Source organism: Rhincodon typus, chromosome 4, assembly GCF_021869965.1.
Source record: "Rhincodon typus isolate 14 chromosome 4, sRhiTyp1.1, whole genome shotgun sequence".
Lineage (NCBI taxonomy): Eukaryota > Metazoa > Chordata > Chondrichthyes > Orectolobiformes > Rhincodontidae > Rhincodon > Rhincodon typus.
This window is the reverse complement of record NC_063335.1, coordinates 43,195,782-43,219,007: the sequence shown is the minus strand read 5'-3', so window position 1 is coordinate 43,219,007 and position 23,226 is coordinate 43,195,782. Positions and strand designations below refer to the sequence as shown.

Sequence of the window (23,226 nt, the reverse complement as noted above, 5' to 3'; positions counted from 1 at the left end):
GACATTGGCTTGTGTTTGATTATCTTTCTGTACTGGTGTGTTAGACCAAAAGCTACCTTGAATATTCCACACTCTGTCCTTTTTTGCACCTTCGAGCTCATACTTATTGCTAAAAAGCATTTTTCTTCCCTAAAGCAAAACTCTGCATGAGAGAAAATCATTTTTCCCTTTACTTAGTGTGTGTATGAGTGTTCATATGTGTCTTGTGTTATTTTGAGGATTAAATATTTATATTTTCACATTACAGTCTAAGTGTGTTAACCAATTTTGCATCAACATTGAATAAGTTTTATTTAAATCAATAAAAGAAATTATAAATGCAGTTGGTGGATCTTTTTATTTTAAGTCTAATCTAGAGAAAGCATATGATTGACCATATTAGGAACTGGGTAGAAAAATTAAATTCATATTTGGAACCATGGAGTAGTGACATTAGAGAAAGCATTTCTTCCATCTTGGTTGTAACAGTGGAAAAACAATAGGATGCTGGAACAGAGAGAGCTGGGTGTAGATGGGGATAAATCATTGAAGGTGGCGGAGCAGGCTAGGAGTGCAGTTAAGAAAGCAGTCAGCATGTCAGGCTTTATAATAGAGATATAGAGTACAAAAGCAAGGACGTTATGTGCTAAATCAATATAAAACACTGGTTCAGCCTCAAGTGGAGCATTGCATCTAGTTCTGGCCATTACACTTTAAGAAGGATGGGAAGGCATTTACTAGATTGCACAAAGGGTGAATGGTTCCAGGGATGGGGAACTTCAGTTAAGTAGATAGATTAGATTTGATTGGATTATTTTCCTTGGAGAAGAGGAGGTTGAAAGGAAATTTGGTAGAGGTGATCAAAATCATTAGAATTGAACAAAGTAGACAGGGAGAAACTGTTCCCACTCATGGAAAGATTAAGATCCAAAGGGCAGAGATTTAAGGCAGTTGGCTAAGGAAGACATGACAACATGAAGATTTTTTAAAATGCAGTGAGTGGTTAGGATTTGAAATCCACTGCCTGAGACTGTAATGGTTATCATGTTCAACTGAGGTATTTCAAAGTGAATTAGACTATTATTAAAACAGGAAAAATACTGTAGGCAGGACTATGGGGATTGAGAATATGGGGGAATGACATTAGGTGAATTGCTCTTTCAGAGACCTAACGCAGACATAATTGGCCAAATGACCTTCTTCTATGTTGTGAGCAGTTTATGATTCTACAAGTTTACCAGCCAGAAGTATTCAGCCATTAAATGACAGAACAGGTTTGGGAAGCTAATTGCCTTCTATTCCAATGAATAGTACTTCACAGTTACATCTAACAAACCCAGCAGACACTTATTTATACAGAGACATTTGTTGATATTTTATCATTTTGCCTTAATACCATCTACTCCACATCTTCATAAAAGGGGATCATTTGTTCTTCGATTAATAAAACAAAGTACGTGATACTTGATCCTGGAGTGTGCAGATATGAAGGAACTGATGTGCAAATGTATAAAAGAGAGGATGTCTGTGAACGAGAGACCACAGAATCTATTAAGAGAGGACATTCAGAAATATTTTTATTGAAATTCTCTGCTCGATCTATGTAAAGCAATCCAGTTAGTCCCATTCCCTTGCTCTACCTTGTAGCCCTGCAAGTGTATTTCCCTCAAGTGCCTATACAATTTGTTTTAGAAAACATAGGTTCCAGGTCATTAGCAGGTTAAAAAAAAGTTCTTCCAAATATCCCCCCTGTTTCCCTTCACTCAGAATCTGAAATCTGCATCCCTTGTTTTTGTATCATCAGGTAACAGGCATCTGCCTTATCGAAATGTATCATAAACTCCCCTCAATCTTCTCTGTTCCACTGAGAACATATCCATTCTCTCCAACATAACGTTATAACTAGATTCAACCACACTCCTGCTAGTCACATTAAGGCCAGACCAGGTAAGGACGATAGGTTTCCTTCCATTAAGAACATTAATGAACCAGATTGGCTTTTATGACAATAAACAGTGATTACATAGAATTTTACAATACAACAATAGGCTATTGAACCCTTTCGGTCTGTACCAATTCCCAAAAGACCTACCCAGCCATTCACATTCTCCCTAGCCCTCTTAAATTCATTACTTTCAAATATATATCCAACTGCCTTTTGAAACCTTGTATGGAACCTGCCTCCACCACTCTCCCAGGCAGTTTACTCAGAATCCTAATAAATCTCCGAGTAACAAACTTTCTCCTCATCTCACTCCTAGATCCCTTGCTGTCTAGGTTGAAATTATGACCCCTAGTTATTGACGTAACAACTAGTAGAAAAATAGAATATCCTTCTTTACCCTATTAAAATTATTCAGAATACTGAACACCTCAATAGTCTCCATATCTTCCCTGTTCTGAGGAGAATAAGCTCAATTTCTCTAATCATTCCTTGAATCTAAAATCCCTTATTCATGACATTATTCTAGTAAATCTCCTTTGCATTGTGTCCAGAGCTTTAACATCTTTCCTTAAGTGAGGTGTCCAGAACTGAACGCAACATTCCAAATGTGGTCTGATTTGTAGACGTGTAGTATCACTTCATTACTTTTATACTCTACACCTCTACTTATAAGCCCAAGCATCCTATAAGCTTTCTTAACACTTGCTGTTTCAACTTGCATGGTCACCTTTAGAGAATTATGCACTCGAACCCCAAAGTCTCTCTGCTCCCATACTCCCCTCAAACATATACCATTGAACCTATGTTGTCTCTTCGTGTTTCTTCTAACAAAATGCATTACCTCACATTTCTCTGCATTGAAATTCATCTATCAGGTGTCTGCTCATTTAGCCAACTTGTCAATGTCCTTCTGAGGTCAGTCAGCATCATCCTCACAATTCACTATTCTTCCTAGTTTGGCATCATCTGCAAATTTAGAGACTTTGCCCTCAACACCCATCTTCAAATCGTTTGTACAAATCAGAAAAAGCAAGGGTCCCAACACCAATCCCAGTGGATCACCAATTTCAGCTTGTCTCCAACATGAGAAATGCCCATCTATACCCACCCTCTGTTTCCTATCTTTTAGACATGCTCCTAAGGACCCATCAATCCCAAACATTTCTATTTTCCGAACCAAACAGCCATGTGGCACCATATCAAATGGTTTCTGAAAGTCCAAATATACAGCATCCACTGTCTATATTAAAGAACTCAATTAAATTTGTCATACATGACCTGCCCTTGAGAAATTCGAACTGACTGTCTAGTACTGACTTATTTCTCTCTAAGTGTATATTTATTTTATCTCACATTATGGCCTCCATCAGTTTTCCCACTAATGACGTAAAGCTGACAGGTTAGTACTTTGCTGGGTTATCATTTGCCCCCATCTTAAACAACATTGTTAAATTTTCAATTCTTCAGACTGCCAGGATTAATCCTATGTTCAGAGAGGCCTGGAAAATTTCTGTCAATGTCTCCATGATTTACTGTCTTCCCTGTCTTCATAAACTCGGATGCACGCATCCGGGCCTCATGTCTTCTCTACCTGCTGTCAGCATTTTTAACAACTTATCTTTATCTATCACTACACTGCCCCGGTTGCTCAAGACCCACATTTTCAACTGGGCCATTGTCACCATCTTCTAATTTGGTAAAGACAGAAGGAAAGTATTCATTTTGTATCTCTGTCATACCTTTTGCTTCCGTGAGCAGCTTGTCCTGCTTGTTCCTAATTGGGTCCACTCTATCTATCTTTTACTGTTAGTATATTTGAAAAAACATTTTATCATTTGTTTCAGCACAGCCCACCATCCTTTCATCATGTTTCCTCTTAGCCTTCCTTATTCTAGCCTTAGCCTGTCTCCTGCATTTAAGATAGTCTTCCTGATTTCTATTGCTATTATTCTTTTGGTTTACATCATATGACTTCTCTTTCTTCCTTATTTTCTCACCATTATCCTTAGTCATCCAGGGTACTCTAGTTTTGGATATCCCGTATTTATTTCTCATGGATATGTACATAGCTTGCACCCTATTTATCTCTCTTTGGTAGGTCTACTATTTTTCATCCATTTATATTATATTCCATGCATTCATATACTTAAAATTTAACCCTGCCTTTATCTCTTTCTTGCCCATTGGGAGGTAAGCATCTCGTTGTTCATTATCATTACTCAAGCCTTCCCTCACTTGCTTTTCACTGTGCCCCATTTTCTCTCCTTTGCCCTTAGTGGTACTTCTAAAACTAGACCCATTAGTCAACCCATGCTCCGCCTTTACCTTACAAATTTAAATCCAGTCTCACTACACTATTTACTCGCTCAGCAAGGAGATTATTTCCATTTCAGTTTAGGTGAAGCCCATCTCTTTGACTTGTACTGAGAAGGAAGCCTTATAGAGCTTGCATTCTGTAAAGCACCCATTTACACTGGAAGAGTTCAGAGGAACTATATCCTCAGATGTTGGCACACTCTTTCCCCACCTCAGCACCATTCTGAAGAGAGGACGGCAGATCAGCGGCAGGGCTGAAGGAGCGTCAGATGGGGAACAGGGGGCTTTACCCAGCCCAGCAATGAGGTGGCTTCCAGTGGCCCAGCACAGCGGTCTCGGCCTGGCGTGGCGGTCTTGTTTGGCGGAGGCTTGTGGCCCAGTATTCCAGCGGCCCAGTGTGACGGTCTCATCCTGGTGTGGCCCAACATGGCGTTCTCTTCCCAGAATTTCGGTCTCATTCTGGCTGCAATTTCAGGATATTCCATCATTCCTTAATCCTGTGATGAACATTGTCATAATTTTACATTTTTTGTTATTATGAATGACATCTGTCATTTATATAGGCGCTGTGGTGTGACAACTTATAAAAATTTTCACTGTACCTTTCAGGTAAAAGTACACGTGACAATACATTTCAATTCTATTCTATTCTTCTTTCTCCTTTCCTAAAAGTGGTCACAGTATCCCAAATATCTAAACCCATCCCCTTTAAACACCATCCCTCAAGCCTCCCATTTATGTCCTCGATCTGCCTTTGCCTAAATGGTGAAGCTTGTGGCACAGATAGTATTTCTGAGATTACTACACTGGAGCTATCACAATGCCTATATTCTGGAGCACTCTCAGGTGCCAACATCTCTCAGCTCTCACACAGGGCTGGCTGGTCACCACCAATGACACCTGGCAGGAATCTGCAGGAACATGGGAGAAGACAGGTACATGCTGATTTCGCAGAGACCATTGTGCAGCAGACAAAAAAGCTCTTGGAGATGAGATATAGGCACCTGGAGCATTCAGACAGTGCAATACACTACATCCCAGTCAGAGCATCTCACATTTCAGTCATTTACTGCTCCTTCCACGACTCCATTAAACGAAGGGGATGTCTTGGGACAGGAGTGGTGGAGGAGTGGGATGGCTCCTCTGGGGAGCCAGCTGATGAAGCACTTCCACAGACTTCTAGGGCACAGAATTCCACAAGTTCACTGCCCTTTGAGTGGAGAATTATTTTCCTTATTTCAGTCCTAAGTGGTCAACCATGTATCCTGAGTCTGTGTCCCCTGATTCTAGACTTTGCAACCAGGAAAAGCATCCACCCTGCATCTAGTCTGTTCAGTCTTGTTGGAATTTCATTCAGCTCCCCTCTCATCCTTCCAAACTCTAGTGAATATGGTCTGATGAACCAGAGAGGGCATGTGCAAACTTAATAGCCACCCTCCTCCAGGGTGCTCCTCCACCCATGGACATGTAGCCATTCCTGGCTGGGAAGGCTCTGTGCTCCATTCAACATGTCTTATTGATTGGAAAAAAAATAAACTTATTCTTTTGTGAGATTATGTTGTAACTTTGAGACAGGACCTCTAGCTGAGAGACCTCTAGACTCTGTGTGAAATGTACACATCTGACGCTGTAACATGTAACATGAGCGAGGGCTCACAGAGTGTTGCAATATTTTGGGCTATCCTCCATTAAAGAGAAGCACTGAACCTGAGGAAACCTCCTGGGGTCTATGACATCTAACCTGGTGCCATTCGTCCCATTCTGGCCTCTCTCTCCCTAGACTCTGAAGAGTGTCACGATCCTACACTGTACTGTTACAATGACTAATGCATTCCCAGTGAGTGTGCTTCCAGTACCACGAGGTGCAAAAGCATTAACACTTTTCCACCATCACCTCCCCACCCTTCAAGCAATAGTGAGAGTCACCTGCCTCATATACTGAGAGCGGCTGGCCTGGGTTTGGAGATTTTAGCCATGGAGAGAATTTGGCTCCTTCACCCCTGTAGATGCTGGTTACCCTCACAGAATTGCTTCCCTCTGCAAGGCCTGCTACGTGGCTTCCCAAGTCCAATATCCTACTATGAAAATGATTGGATAAACCATGAATCCTTGAATGCTGACTGGGAAATTTTGACAGTGCTATTCAAATGCTCGATCCATTGTTCACTGGGTTACGAGAGGGAGTATTGTACACACACCGCTGAATCATTGAGACAATCAAAGATGCTCCAAGATAAGGGTGGCACCTCCATGGAGTAGGGAAAGATGCTGCACTGCTTTCACTTCAACCATGTAGGCACCTAGCAAGGAAATGAGAATACAGCAAATGTCATAACAGTGAAAGTGCATACATTTTCATGTGTTATATTTACATACATTAATGAAACACCCATGCTGCAGAGGAGCTGCCATCAAATGAATTACTTCTTTCTTTGTTTATCATTACATTGATTTGTGGGTGTTATATTCTTAGCTGGCGTGGAGGAAGCAAGTTGACTGGTATGCCCTGGTAACCGTGAAGACTTTGGAGGCACCACCTGTAAGGTCTTGGGACCTAGAGGACCATCATTTGGGAAACCGCCCTGCTCTGATGTAGGTTCACCCCTCTCGGCCTGATCTGCTGCAGGTAATGGGGTCACTGGTTGAGGGGAGTTGGAGCAGCATGGCATTTTTTAAAAGTTTTTGAGATTGTCAAACTCTGGATTTGCCCTGAGACAAAGCTCCTGGTGTGCTTTTCAAGTCATTCCTGCTTGCTATGGTTGCCTGCTGGCATCCCCCAGTCTCCTTGAAGAGGGACATTTGGAATTATGTTGAGATGCTTCGTCTCCCTCTTACCCTTGCCATTGATTCTGAGCACCCACGGATAGAGAAAGGGAATGCAGGTCCAAGAGAATATCCCGCAGCCACTGAGCATTCTGCTGGATCTCAGTGTCCACGGCAGCTATTATCTTTTCCATGGAGGCTGCCAAGCAGTCACATGTCAGAGTCACCACAGATAGTGGTGCTCTCGTCTCATGAGGGCCTATATTATCCCTGGATGAATTGCCCTGCACTCTCTACAGATTAAGCAAGTCACTTATGGCTGTGTCATCTGCATGCAGTGGAGTAGGTACCTAGTCTCTAGTAGTCTCCTGAGTACCAGAAACCTCTGGTATTCTTCTGTCACTGGCTGTGGACAGATATCAGTGCTGTGCTCACCAGATTTTGTTCCAGTGTCTATTCTAGCTAAGGTACCCACTGATGTGACAATCTTTGTGATGGTGCAAGGTACAGGTGAATGCCTTGCCCATGCATTCTTCAAGGTCTCACAGGCTTCATCCTCAGGGATTCCGGTGTTGGAAAGCCACTGGGCTTCTCTCATTTTAATGTATGTTGACCACTCATGCGTGCAGCAGAGAAGAGAGAGAATCAGTTGCTGAAGAAGTACAACCCCATTGCAGAGGGATATGTGAGAATGGCTGTAATTCTGAAAAATGCAGATAGTAATGTCCATCAGTCAACTCAGCTGATTTGATCTGTCCTTCATTGCAGGACCCATCCTGGAACTAACCAGCCATCTGGACTGCATCTTCTCCAAAGACAGTGAGGATGCAGAGATCAGGCCCTCTATTTTTTATTGTGTACCAATTCATCCTGCAATGAGCGAAACAGAAAGATTGAGTATGATGGGAATGGGGTTGTGAGCACTCGATGAGCATGAATATTCCTGACATGAGGTGATCCCTTTCTAATAAGTGAGTAGGAAGCATAGTGCTTGGATAGATTGCCTTCACAAAGTGGATTTGAGCCCTTCAGTGCACCTCATGCATATGACGGTGAGTTGGGCTTCTGCATGTGACATGTCTATACCATGGCAGTGTTAAACTAAATGTTAACCCTGCAAGTATGAGATTGTAGAGAGAATATAGTGACAGAAATCATTTTTCCACTTCTTGCACTGTGTCTGCATGGTTTGTGCCTGTTAGAGGCACTGACCTCATGTGCAAACTGGGAACCAGGATGTTTGTGTCTGACAGGAAGGCTTTCATATCTATTAGAAGAGAAGAGGATTTCTTTTCTTACCCTGACGGCCTGGAACAGAATATTCAGTACGGCATTCATGAAGTAGCCAGCCAACTTATGGCACTTTGCAGAAGTCTCAGTGGTGGGAGTGATGGCACATCCTTTTGTGGAGCTCCTGGCTGCAGCAAGTGAAGGGTGTCTGGATGTGGCCAGAACTTTCAAACCCAACCTGGGACATACTGGTCGGGTGTAAACTTCTGCCTATCACCCACATGATTGTCAACTTGTCATAAACTCGCTTGCATAAGAAATGAGCTGAAGAAAGGATGATTGTATGAGATCCTCATCATGGATCATAGCAGATGTGACATAATTTAAGGTACCTGCCATCATACTTTAATCCCAGAATTGAAAAGTCCCAGCCACTGTTGGTAAAGTAGTTAATGTTTCTGTTTCTGAATAAATGCCTCTGGTGCTTACATTTCTGTTCCTGATTTATGTATAATAATGATTGACTGTAAGGTCAAATGTAGAATACTTACAGGGCTTTCCTAAACAAGTCCAAAACTGCAGCCCCACTGACCTCAGACTTCCAAGTACAATCTCTGCTGCATCATGTAGCAAGACTGTTATTCACATCTTCAGAGATTGGGACCATGCAGAAATTAAATTACTCTGTTGACAAGTATTCTACCACTGACCAAGCTCAGGAAATAAGGCGAGTTGGTCAGGAGGGATTACACTGTATTTGTAACTCACATGAACCATCAGAAAGAAAACAATGGTCTTCATTCATTTCTAGCTTCATTGAAGTTTTGCAGAGCTGAAAAGCCACATAATTAGGACAGTACACTGCTTTAATCCTTAGCAATACAAGTAATCAAGTTAATGATACAGTTAGGCTTCATAAAATGGTATCAATCTAAAACATGCTTTCAGATCATTTTGTAATATTTCCAATTACTTAAGGGAAAACACAGGAGTTGTGGAGATTCTTTTTAGCCTCAGGTCTATGGGCTTTGTCACAGGTTGCAACCCTTCAGGCTTTAACACTGAAGGGTTAAATGAAAGATCCCTGAGGCTGCATGAATTAACTTTGCTTTCATTTCTCCTACACCATAATTTTCATTATAGGAATCTGTGTCAGATTGAAAAATAACTGCATCAATGATGCTTATTTACATCAGAAGCAATACATAATACTTTCTGATGCCATATTGTCCCTTAAATCCACCCTTCCAGGCTTCTGTATTTCTTTTCAAATTAATAGGCAATTGCCACTGGTGCGTTAAATTACTTCTTGTTTTGTGGCAAAGACACAACTGGTAAAGTTATTACTATTTTTATGTTCTGGAACACATTTGGAAAAATAAAATTGCTATTTTAATTTTTCATATGTAAAATCCATTTAGAAGTAAATCTAACATATTTGTGTTCGTAAAATAGTGCATGTATTATTTGCAGCATTTAATTAATGTATGGTTTCATACCAAACAGAAATACAAACTAGGCCCTGAGGACGTCTCACAACTGCGTTGAAAAGAAAGTATTTAACATGCGGAATTTGTCCACAGCTGATAATTTATTGGAACTCATCTGTAACAAGTCCTGGCACTGATTTATAAGTTGATTTGAAAAATAAATAAAAGTGATAGAAACCTACATTTGGTTTTAATGATAGACTGTTGCAGCGTGAAAAGTAAGGATATGAAACATTGCAAGGAAATTAGATATTATGCCCTGAAGACAACTAGAGCTACTAGCCCATTAATTATTAGATATTTATTATTAAAAATTTCTCTTCATGAGTGACTGCAGAATGCTCATGCAACTCAAGCTGTTGAGTTCTGACATGAATGAAGTGGATGGAGCTCATTTGTTTCATCGTGTGCTGACAGAGCGAATCTCCAGCGAAGGTTCATCACATACTCTGGCAGAATACTTTGTGTCAGTAAGATTACATAAAAAAAAGAGCAATAATAACATTAACCAGTTAGGTTTCCTAACACTCATTATTAGTAAAAGGAGGAGGAGAATGTTTTATTCCATTATTAAAAACCAGGTAACATCCTTGCAATGCAACATTGTTTAGTGTACTCTTTAACTTTCAATTGCAACAAAATTAAGCAAAAGAAAACATCGGGTTTGATCATGGTTAACATTTAGATGTATTTGGAGAGGGTGGAGGGAGAGAAACGTGTGGAGGAGGAAGGAGAAATAAAGAGGCCATCTGCATTCTATCGCCAAACTCTTTGGGCCATCTTGATTAGCTCTCTGAATGTAAAGGTTTCAGGGTTGTCCTCTTTAACAAATGAACTTTGCAGGCTTCAATCCAAAATCCAAGGACAAAAAAAAACTTTTTGCCTGAAATAACCAGGTAATGCCAGCCCTCCCTGCTGTGGCAATTTTGAGAAGGGTGACACATTATATACTACCCAATTTGTAGCTGCGATGAGTTCCAGATACCTGCCATTACTTACCAGAGAACTCATGAAAAAGAAAACATAGGTTACTGATCCAACTGATGTAGTTAACATTAATAAAGGAAAGTGTGGTCTATGCAACCCCAGTTGTAAGCAGGTTTACAGTGTAGCTTCTGTACTGTAAAAACTTTGTTCTTAAGTGATGTGAAAATTACTTTTCTAAAAAGAGAATGATCCCTTTTTTGCAATGTGCTGTTCTCAAAATTAAGAATCTGAAAGCAATAGGCACCTATGGATACAACCTATTCTACCTTTTCATATTCAAAATTGCAAACTTTGTAGATGAGAGCACCAGTAGCATCTAGTGGTGCTCCAGCATACTACACTATCCGTTTTTCTTAACTGGTCAGACAAGAGAAAACCCGACCTCTTTAAAGACATCTTAATCTTTTCTCAATTGTACAGAACATCTTTGACAGTCTCTATTTTTGTGATAATTTGATGTGCAAAAACCAGGAGGGTCTGATGGCATGACAGTGAATAACTGTAAGAGGAAAAACATTTTATTTAATTATTTGCGAAGAATCTGGAATGCACTGTCCGAGAGCCTGATTGAGGCAGATTTAATCCTGGATTCTAAACAAGCATTGAATAAACACCTGAATAGCAAAAAAAAATGTGGAGCTATGGTGTAAAAGGCGGGCAGGTGGGATTCACTGATTTGCTCTCATAGAGAGCCAGCACAGACATATGGAGCAGAATGGCCCCCTTCTGTATTGTATGAGTTTATGTATCTGACCAATTCAATCAGAACAGTAACATTCTTCAACTGGTTTACTGGTGGGACAGGAACTAATCATGACAATGAGAGAGTAAATGTATTCATTTAACTTTCCAGTTGGCACCAAAGTTCATGATGATGTTAGCAAGTTCAAGAATAGGGCAGACTTGTTTTAGTTAATCAGAAATCTCTCTACTGGGTGAATCATACAATTAATTGAAAAACAAAATTATATTGGACTGGCTTTGCAGCTCTGGAAACTGGATTCAAATCTTGACTAATTGCAAAGACAAGATCACAGTTTTATCCAAATTCAGTAGCTAGTGGGCATTTCACTAACTTGGTATTCAATATTCATGCAACCTTCAGGATGGCTGGTTGATAGATGAGAAATGGGAAGAATGAGCTGGATTTTATGGGAGGATGGGAAGGTGGAGGAGACCCATAAGCACAGACACCATGCCTGCCACTTCCCCCGGGCCTTGCTGCATGGCTACCCAGCAACATTACACTGATTACTTAAGTGCCTTATCTCATTACCTCTGGGGAGTGAGGTAGGGCCACTACCGTTGTTATAAGAACTCCTTGGTGATTGTTTGTATACTTGAACTATAAGCTAGATATAAAAACAAAAATTATTGGAAGCTTTCAAAGCAAGCCTACAAAGAGTAACTTTTAAAATAAAATGTTAGAAGATTAAAACATGTTTACTTAAACTTACATTAGACTTGTAAGGGAATTCTGCTATTAGTGGTTGATTGCCTCTAAATCTGGTTATTAGTGGTAACAGCTCTAATCTGGACACACATGATTTACTGGTGAATTTCCATCTGATTTTATTCTTCCTTATCCAACCTATAAATTTGGACTATTTGTGTTAACTTATCCCCTGATCTAAGGTTACAAGAGTGTAAGTAATGTCTAGCCAAGAAGCTTATTGTTATCATCATTATCATTTTTCATTAATTCTCTCACCTGTGCAGCAGCTTTTAGGGGTTGTGTACCTGATCATCCAAATCCTGCTTGCTTCTTAAATTCTTTGACTCTTGCCGAAGCGTAGATACTGTTCTTCCTAAATCCAAAGTGGGATATATTTACATTTCCTCAGAACCTCACTGGAAAGGGAGTTGAACTTTACAGTTTCTAGGGAAACTCAGATTGAAAATCAAAATTTCTTGGGTTGGAAACTGGGTTGAAAACAAATTGAAGAGACTGTCACCTGAGTTTCTATGATGATCCCAATGATGCGATACCCGCATTTGTGAATTAAACAGAAAAAAAAATGTAAACAGACTCAATTTCCTGGTAGTCCATAAAAGTCTCTGCTTTACCAATCAGATGATGAATGTCAAAATCTGACCATCTAAATTTCCTACAGCTGTAGTACAGTGCTTAGTAGAGTTTAGTGCGTGAAATTAGTGCCACTTGTACTGAGGGGACTGCTGAATAAATTTGGAAGATCTGAACAAGATGCATCTGCTATTTAATAAGTTTTTGTTTTACCATTGGATTTTTTTATATCTGGAAGTTTTGTTCCTTCACATTTTTGATGTATATGGTAATCATAACACCACACACTCAATCTGACTGCATTCCTTTGTAACATCCTGTTCCCATCTACACTTTACTGTGCCTTCTGATACTGATTTGTAGCAAATCAATAACCCATAATTTTAAAGTACAGGCACTCCCTGATTTACAAACACCTGACTTACGAATGCGGGTACATAAGAAAGTGATCCCATTCAGGGGTCCATTAATATTAAGTTTAAAGATCCAACATGCAAATGTTTCCTCGTATTTATGGATGGCTATTTTATATTGTCCTGTACTGTGTTCCAACTTGCGTACAAACCGACTTACGAACACTCAGGAATGGAACCCATTTGAAACCCACAGACTGCCTCTAAATCTAATTTGGTCTTCACCATATGTAATTCCAGAAATTCTATAGATGTTTTGTTACTGGTATTCTACGGGTCTATCCATCAATAGATTTACACCCACTGACATGTATTGACTGGATAAGACAATCTTTATTTCTTTTGAATACCTAAAAATTTTCCAAGTGTTTTAAAGCTTTGTCTATATCTTCCTGTAGAAAGTGTAAATCAGTGGCTTCAGTCCTAGATATTTTTAATCAACCTGTTCAGAGATGCTTTTACATACTTCTGGAGCAGGTGGGACTCCAAACCAGGTCTCCAGCTCAAAGGCAGGGACACCACCATTGCAGCACAAGAGCTGTGGCTTCAGTCCTAATTTTTCAAAAAAAATTAACCTATTTTTCTAATCAACCTGTTCAGAGACATTATGACACCGCAGGAGCAGGTGGGGCTTGAACCCAGGCCTCCTCATCCAGCAGCAGGAACACCACCATTGCACCATGAGAGGTCCCCCATGGCTTCAGTCCTAAGCCTGAGAACACAATTTGCAACACATGCTCAGTTTTTTTAACAATATGAATCAGACCGGCTGATGATGGTGTTAAAGACCTCCGTGTGCTTGGACAGCTAACAGCCTGAAACAGGTGGCAGGGGACCAATGTGTGGGAGTGAGGGAATACCACTGAGCCCTGAGGTAGCTCTTATCTATGAAACGGAAGCTGAAGTATTCCTTGTGAGTAGTCTGCTCCTGCTGGCCCACGAGACAGTGAGAAATGTAAATAGAAATACACTTTTGTGCCTTCTCTAGCCTGGATTGTTTTTTTTCTTTCCATTGTATTAATTTGATGGGAAAACCACAAGAGCTTCCCTGTCTCATTATGCTTGTTGAGGTGGCCTGCTGCCTTCCTCAGTGTCAATCAGCATATTTGAATAATGACCCTCATTGCCTTCCGATAGAGTCATTGCTGCTGTCCAGAACAAATTAAAATTCAAGGTAGTGGAGTTAGTTTTAACTTCCTGTCTGCACTGTTTCCACCAGGCAGGTCGAGTTAAAATTGTGCCTGAAACTGGGGCTGTTCGCACTAAAAACTGTTGTGCAAGGCACTTTGTACCTGAAAAGGTTAACTGATATCACATGATAAGCACACCCATCAGGACATAAAGTACTGCTCCTGGGAGCAGCTCAGCAGTACTGTTTGTTATTGTGTGAGAATGGTTCAGTAGTCATCATATGAACTTACTTTAATATTGAGTCTGATGTCTCATGAGAGACCTACAGTGTCATAGAGTTATACAGCACGGAAACAGAGCCTTTGTTCCAACTTGTCCCTGCCAACCAGATTGAGATCTAAACTGATCTAGTCTCATTTGCCAGCATTTGGGCCATATCCCTCTAAACACTTCCTATACATATATCCATCCAGATGCCTTTTAAAATGCTGTTAATTGTACCAGCCTTGTTGCTGCTGTACAGGACATTGGTTTGGCCACTGTTGGAGTATTGTGTGTAATTCTGCTCTCCCTCCCATAGGAAGGATATTCTGAAACCAGAAAGTGTTCAGAAAAGATTTATGAGGATGTTGCCAGGGTTGGAGTGTTTGAGCTATAGGGAGAGGCTGAATAGGCTAAGGCTATTTTCCCTGGAGCATCAGAGGTTTATAAAATCATGAGGAGCACAGATAAGGTAAATAGACAAGGTCTTTTCCGCAGGATGGAGGAGTCCAAAACTGGAGGGCATAGGTTTAAGGTGAGAGGGAAAAGATATAAAAGGGACTTAAGGGGCAACTTTGTCATGCAGAGGGTGGTATATGTACGGAATGAGCTGCTACAGGAAGTGGTGGAGGCTGGTACAATTACAACATTTAAAAGGCATCTGGATGGCTATAATAGGAAGCGTCTAGAGGGATACAGGCCAAGTGCTGGCAAATGGCACTGGATTTATATAGATAGCTGTTCGGCCTGGCCAAGTTGGACTGAAGTATAATTTCCGTGCTGTATGTCTCTATCTCTTGTATCAAGTTATTGTATTAATCCCAATTTCAGAAACAATTCTGTCTAGTGTTGGTGGTTTTAAATAGTACATTATAAAGGCACTTAATAGCAGACGGTTTTAAAGAAAGAATAGACAAAAAAAAAATCACAATAAGTTCAAGGGTTCCCTATTCTCAAACACTGTCAGCAAAACTCCTGATTCGCTTGCAATATTCTCAAAACCTGTTTAAAAACAAAAAAAATACAAAATCCAGTGTGTCTCTGGAAGAAGCACCATGGGTTAATAATGTCAAACACACACACACCAGGTCACATCATGTCATAGTTTTAGGTGTTTCTCACTTATACCTCTCTTTTACAATATTTTTCTCCTGAAATTTAGAACAAATGCACGGAAATGGATGTCTGATAAATTTCATTTATTCATATGGCGAGAATAAGTCAAACATTTTTTTCACTACAAGGAAGTTTTTTTTTTAAAAAGTCCTATGATCATTGATGATATTGGACTTGCCCTCGTTTTAGTACTCTTTTCAGTCAAATGCAAGGAATGCTCGCATTGTAACAGTCATGAGAACTTTCTGTGAATACAATCCAATTTTCACAAGGGCTTCTTTAACTTTTCTAGGGGAAAATCAGGGTCGTGAATGCTTCCTTAACTGGGTCAAGTGGTCCTTCACCCACACTACTGGCTTCTGGGGGCCATCACATGCTGGTTTTGTTTCAATACATAGCGACAGGAGAACATTTTCCCTACTGTGCCTTCCAAGATAGCAGCCACAGCTGCTGTCCAGTTGCAATGCTAGGTCCACCTGCAACCTTTTCCTCATGTTACATGTAGCATTGGGAACATTGCTTTCTTGCTCGTAATCAATTTTACCCTGAAACGCTTTCACCAATTCTGGCAGCTTTTTTTCATATTCAACTGCAAAGCACACAAGAAGCACCGTAAGCTAACTTATTCCATACTGTTTTAACTCAATTGTTCCTTTCACAAACTCTTTCAATAGCCTGTCAAGGTAATACTCATAATACTCTCATATTTCTACAAATTCCAGTATAGACCCCACTGCTGATAATCCTAACTTTTCCATTGAAAAATTCATTGAATTTTAAAATACTCCAGTGACCTCTTAAAGAATTACCTGACTGCATTTATGCACAATGTAAGACTACTGCCTCCCAGCTTCTCAAACAAAGTTGATTAAACTTCTGTGGTATCCCACATCTCCTCACACCACAACTCATTTTGTAGGTGTGTTTGTTATGGAGTTTAAGCACCAGTTCAGACATGATACATTTGTTAATTATATAAAGTAAGTATACTAACTGTGACAATCGATAGTTCACTGATATGAGAGACAAACAGGCTGCCAGCACAGAATTTATTGGACTTGTTAAAAATTTTGGGGGTAGATTCCTGTTCTCTAATTGAGCTGTTAGGGAACTCTTCCATGTCTCTTCCTTCTTCTGGGCCCTCTTCCATCACGAGAAGACAGCTTTCTGGACTGCCCAATGAAGACCGCTGCCTACAAGGACTGCCCCTGAGCACTGGAGAACAGGGAATAATTGATGCTGTCTCAATTCATTGTTTGAATTCTTTTAGCTATGTTGGATGACCGCTGTCCTCATGTCCAACTCCATTTGCAGTTAGTTTTCATTCTTTCTAAAGACAAAACCTTTATCAAAAAAAAACATTGCACGTAAAATAGAGCAGTGTGGCACTCCAGAAATCTATCATTTGTGCTTGTGAAAGGCTAGTTACTACTGTAACACACGTGAAGCTTCATGCTACACAGGAAGTGCTGAATTTGAAATATTAAATTAGTTTTAAAAAGAACCACAATTTCCAACATTATTATGTTTAACCACTGGCAGCATTACTCTTGTCTGTGACTTACATAAAAAAAATTCAGCAGTCTAACTTAAAGAGGCATGCTTAAATAATTTCCTGTTTATCCACACAGTAGCATTTCAATAATCACCTCAAATACAATTTTGTATATTCATTGCTAAAGATTCAGCCAAAGTGCAATGTTTACTGTATTTTCAACCCATGAGAAAAAATTGCTGATATTCTGCAATAAAATATGTGCTCCATTTAAACAATGATAATTATGTAATTGGAGAGCAGGACCATTTTGTTAACCAACATGAATCTAAGGTTAAAAAAAAATTGTAACTGCGCAATATTGAAAAGTTTAGCAATATGCTTTACTCAGCTCTTTTTTTCATATTAAAAGACATGTAACTCTAACAGGTTAAAATACATTTTATCATTCTCTCTTAAAAACTATAAAAAGGGTGAAAAAGGCATTGTGCGAAAACAGAATAATGAAAAGATCACAACACAAAATTGATTTTGTGATGTGCTCGCTGGAACTTCTCTGGTCCATAACTTTTCTAATGTTCTTAATAAAAAGATGAACAGTACATTCCACCGGAGTTGCTGTGCACGAGATAATGTTTTGACAAAACACAATAAACATGTTTTAACATGGTCCTTTGTTGCACTCAAATAAATTAAGAACAATAAAGAAATATTTGCCTATTCAAGGTCACTATCCAATGAAAACTTCATAACCACAACGTTTAATGCACATTTTCCAACTGCTGTGCATTAATTTTAGAACTCAGTACAATCAAGATGCATTAAATGTACTTGAGAGGTATATTTAATTGTACAATCATGATAAATAACCACTTTAAATACTACTGTACCACACAATTTGTCAAACTGTACAAGTACGCACAACATGTTTAAAAAACATTTGGCCCCATTAGTAATTACCACTGAATGGAAAAAAAAAGGCAGAATATATCGGATTCATATACAAAGCAATAAAAACCAAGGCAAAAAGTTTCAGTGGTAAAGCAGTGACAAGTTCATAAATCAGGAATTTTATATACATTATTAGCAAACAATCTTTGTGATATTACAGAGAACATTGACCAAGTCTTGTATTGTTCCCTTTTACCACATCTGTCCTGTTGAGGTTTTTCTTCCCCCCAATCTTCACTGGTCAAATTTGCTTTTCAGCAAAAATAATCAATCAGTCACATGTGCATCATATATCCATTGCTCAGGTCCACTGCTGCAGAAGGTCCTGATGCAGTCAATTAATGGCTGCTTGGTGTGATCAAATCCAAATCGTGTATATTACTATGGACTTTACACAGTCTGAGACATTGATCTAATTTGTTTTTTCTTGATTACATTCCAAAGATCAAGCAGTGATGGCAGCTTGATTTTGTCCCTATTTTTGCTGTATATATTCAGAAAGATACCAAGGATGACCACAAGACCTGACCATAAGTAGCTTAAAAGAGAAAAAAAAAGTGCAATTAGTAGTACAACAATTTGTAGAATCTACAGGTTCCTACCATACAGTTAAAGCTTAAACACTGAAAATATATTGAAATATCAGTGAACACCAGAAACTTCTGGTGCTTACCCAATAGCTGTATTCCTGGACTGCCATACACAAAAGGTGCATCCACCTCCAAAATGAATGGAACAACCAGAATTTAATAGGAGCAAACTCAAACAAGGTACAATGACATGAACTGACAAAATTGATCCAGGCAAATTTCTGACCATGGTAAAGGGATAAATTTAAAATTAGGCAGCTTGGAGAAAGAGTTGGAACTTATTCATTCCAAGGGCTGGAAACAGTGGGCTTGGTTTACAGTGGGGTTGGGAACATGACAACCAGATCATTTCTAGGTTCTGATCCCATGCTCCATTAGCGCTGCTCGTGCAGTGCAATTTTTTAATGTAAACACCTTAATTTGGACAGCAGCATTCTGGACATTAGTGGTGCTGAGTATTATAAGGAAGCAGGAGTAGCCAGCAGAGTACGCCTGAAAAGACAGAACAGCTGTAATGGGGCATGTTGCTGTCTTTCAGAAGAGAGGAGGCAACCTCACTACATATATATACACAAATTGAAAGTTGTCTTCTAGTGCACTTGGGCCTGTTAAACTGGTTCTCAAAGGAGGTTATCAGGCAGTTAACTGGAAACAAGCTGACTTCCCATTCATACTTAATAATTTCTTCACATTCTGGAGGCCTCCTATTTTCTTCTCCATGAACAACTGAAAATCCCAGTCGTTGTGTCTCTTGAGAAGACAGGAAAAAGCTGTGGATAGGGCTTGATGGGGGGAGGAGGGGATATGTTCAGTTGCATGGAAAACTATGGAAAATGTTAAAGGGGTGGGAGAGAGGCTCAGAGGTTATTCAAGTTTCCAGAACAAGTAACAGAAAAAATGGAAAGTATCAGGAATCTAACTTCAGGCACAGCAGATGAGGGGACAACTGTGAGAAAGGGGTCATCAACCCAGGATTGACGATGTTGTACTTAAATGTACGCAGTACATGAAACAAGATAAATGAGCTTGAAGTGCAGATTGAAATTGGCAGGTACAATGTTGTGGTTATCACAGAGATGTGGCTGCAAGGGGATCACGGCTGGGCACTAAATATCCAAGGATACATGTCATATTGAAAGGAGATGGGCAGAGGGACGGGTTACCTTGTTAGTGAGACATGAAATTAAAATCGACAACAAGTAGTGATACAACGTTGGAAGGCGTTTAGTCAGTGTGGGTAGAGTTGAGGCACTGCAAAAGCAAAAAAGAGCCTGATGAGATTTATTTACAGGCCTTCTAGCAGTAGTCAGGATGTGGGGAAGAAAATAAATCAAGAGATGGAAAAGGAGTGTAAGAAAGGCACTATTACAATAATCACGGGGCTCTTCAATATACAGATGTACTAGGAAAATTAGATTGGTAGCTGATCTCAAGAAAAGGAATTTGTGGAATGTCTGCAAGATGGCTCTTTTGGAGCAGTTTGTGGTACAGCCCACTGGGTAACAGGGAATCCTGGATTTGGTGAAATATAATGAGGCAGCCTGAAAATAGAGAGAGCCTAAAGGTGAAGAAACACCAACGGGGCAATGACCATAATAATGATAGAATTTATCCTGCAGTTTGAGAGAGAGAAGCTGGAATCAGATGTAATGGTATCACAATTGAGTAAAGGCAGCTACAAAGGCATGAGGAAGGAGCTGGCCAGAGTTGTTTGGAAGGGGAGCCTAGAAGGGAACAAAGTGGGGCAGCAATGGTAGGAGTCCCTGGGGACAAATGGAAGGCACAATAGAAATTCATCCCAAGGAAGAAGCATACTTACGAGAGGATGACGCAACCATGGCTGTAAACGGAAGTCAGGGACAGGATAAATACAAAGGAAAAGGAAGTTAGTGACAGGCCAGAGGATTGGGAAGCCTTTAAAAACCTGCAGAGGACAACTAAAAAAGTCATAAAGGGAGAGATGAAATGAGAGTAAGTACCTAGAAATATAAAAGAAGTTTGCATGAGTTTTTTAGATAAGGTAAGAGAGAGGCAAGAGTGGACATTGGACCACTGGAAAATGAGGCTGGAGAAGTAGTAATGGAGAACAAAGAAATGGCAGAGGAACTGAATGGATGCTTTGCATCAGTTTTCACAGTGGAAGACACCAGCAGCATACCAGAACTTCAAGACAGTCAGGGGACATAGTTGAGTGTAGTGGCCATCAGCAAGGAGAAACTGCTGGGTAAGCTGAAAGGTCTGAAAACAGATAAATCACCTGACCAAGTGGACTACACCCCAGAATTCTGGAGGAACTAGCTGAGGAGATTGTAGAGGCATCGGTGGTGATCTTTCAGGAAACACTGGGGTCAGGGAGGGTGCCAGATGAGTGGAAAGTGGGTAATGTAACACCCTGTTTAAGAAGGGAGGGAGGCAGAAGAGGTAACGATAGACCAGTTAGCCTGACCTTGGTCGTTGGTAAGATTTTAGAGTCCATTATTAAGGATAAGACTATGAAGTACTTGGAAATGCATTGTAAGATAGGGCGAGGAAGTCATGCCTGACAAATACTTTAGAATTCTTTCAGGAGGTAATAAGCAAGTTAGATAAAGGAGAGCCAGTGAATGTGATCTGTTTGGATTTCCAGAAGACCTTTGACAATGTACCACACAGGAGACTGCTAAGTAAGAGCCTGTGATTTTAGGTATTGGCATGGATAGAGGTTTGGCTAACTGGCAAAAGCAGACACTAGGGATAAAGGGATCTTTTTTCAGAATGGCAGCTGGTGACTAGTGGAGTTCTGCAGGAGTCCGTGTGGGATTTCAACTATTCACGTCATACATTAATGATCTGAGGAAGAATCAGTGAAGCTGCAGAGGGACTTGGATAGACTAGGAGGTTGCAGATAGAATACAATGTGGAAAAGTGAGAGATTATGTACTTTGGTAGGAAGAATAGAGGTGCAGCTTATTTTCAGAAATCTGAAACACAAGGAACTTGGGAGTCCTAGTTCAGGATTCTGATTCACATAAAAGTTCAGTTGGCAGTTAGGAAGACAAATGCAATGTTGACATTCATTTCAAAGGAGCTAGAAGACAAGAGCGAGACGTACCGTTGAAGCTGTACAAGGCTCTGGTCAGACAGCATTTGGAGTATTGTCAGCAATTTTGGTCTACGAATCCAAGGAAGGTTGTGCTGGACTTGGACGGGGGTCCAGAGGAGGTTTACACGAATGATCTCATGGATGAAGGACTTGTCAATATGAGGAGCAGTTAAGGACTCCAAATCTGTACTCAATGATGAGGGGGTGATCAGATTGAAGCTTACAGAATACTGAGAGGCCTGGATACAGTGGATGTAGAGAAGATGTTTGCACAGGTGCAAAGAAAACCCAGGGGCACAGACTAAAAGTGAAGGGATGACTTTTTAGAACTGAGATATGACGAATTTCTTCAGCCAGACGGTTGGTAATCTATGGAACTCACTTCCTCAGAGGGCTGTGGAGGCCAAATTGTTGCGTGCATTTAAGGCAGAGATAAATAGGCTCTTGCATAATAAGGGGATCAAAAGGTTATGGGAAGAAGCCAGGAGAATGGGGTTGAGGAACACATCAGCCACAATCAAATGGCAGAGCAGACGTGATGGGCTGAATGGCCTAATTCTGCTCCTGTATATTATGTCCTTAGGGGATGGAATGTTAATGGAGCAAGTACAGGTGGGTGGGATTGATCTATGGAAAACGTTTGACTATTGAACATTGTTAAGCAATTGTTCAACAGGACCACTTTACCTGTTTGGGCATTGACTTGGAGTTACTCAAGTAGAGTCTAGCATCATAAATGCATGACTGTTTCCTTGATTTCATCCATTATATAGAAGTACGTGCGATTTCAAACAATTAGCAAGCTGCTTTCTGGTTATATTTGCATAAAATTAAGGTTTACTTACTGAAAAGTAAAAGGTTTTGAAAAGAAGAAAAACGATAGGCCAATTGTCATTGCTTTTCTTCCAGTAGTTACTGCAAAGAAACAAACAAACAAATGTTCACCTCTATTCAGAAATACTTTATACATTACAAAGACAAAGACAATGGGGAGACAAATAATCAGGGGAGTAACTTTCTGAAAATTTCTGTGTAAAACCGAATAAATGCCAAGTTTCAAATTAGTTAACAGACATTGATCAATTTAGGACTATAATTTGTCAAATGAATCACTAGCATTAAACAAAAATATTAGCAGCCTAGGGTATATCTAAAACAGCCACTGCGTTTCTGGCTTACAGTAGCAGGTACAACTATGTAACTAATTTCAACTCCAATTAAGTGGGCCAGTATCAGTTGGGCTGATGATAAAAGAACCGTACATTTTCCAACTCAGAAGGCGTGTTTTTTTTTGAAAACTCTGGGATAATCTGTGACTTTAATGTATCTTTTGATACTAAAGAAGTCCAAAACCGTCCTCAGTACCCGCTAAGTGTGGCCTAACCAATTGTACAAATAGAATACAAAACGAAGGAGGTAATACACACTCTTATTTACAAGATACAAAATGC

The 23,226-nt window shown here is 40.0% G+C and overlaps 1 protein-coding gene across 2 annotated transcripts in view; it reads right to left on the bottom strand.

Annotated features, from left to right (window-relative positions):
• Nucleotides 1–17,513: 17,513 nt before the first annotated feature.
• slc35b3 (solute carrier family 35 member B3) overlaps nucleotides 17,514–23,226 on the bottom strand; it is a 49,619-nt gene continuing 43,906 nt past the window's right edge. For both annotated transcript variants that reach the window (XM_020516787.2, XM_020516788.2), the window contains 2 exons: nucleotides 22,621–22,690; nucleotides 17,514–18,641 (listed from right to left, as the gene is read on the bottom strand). In XM_020516787.2, coding sequence (XP_020372376.1) covers nucleotides 18,494–18,641; nucleotides 22,621–22,690 — 218 coding nt within the window. In that variant the 3' untranslated portion in view covers nucleotides 17,514–18,493. The remainder of the gene's footprint in view (nucleotides 18,642–22,620; nucleotides 22,691–23,226) is intronic.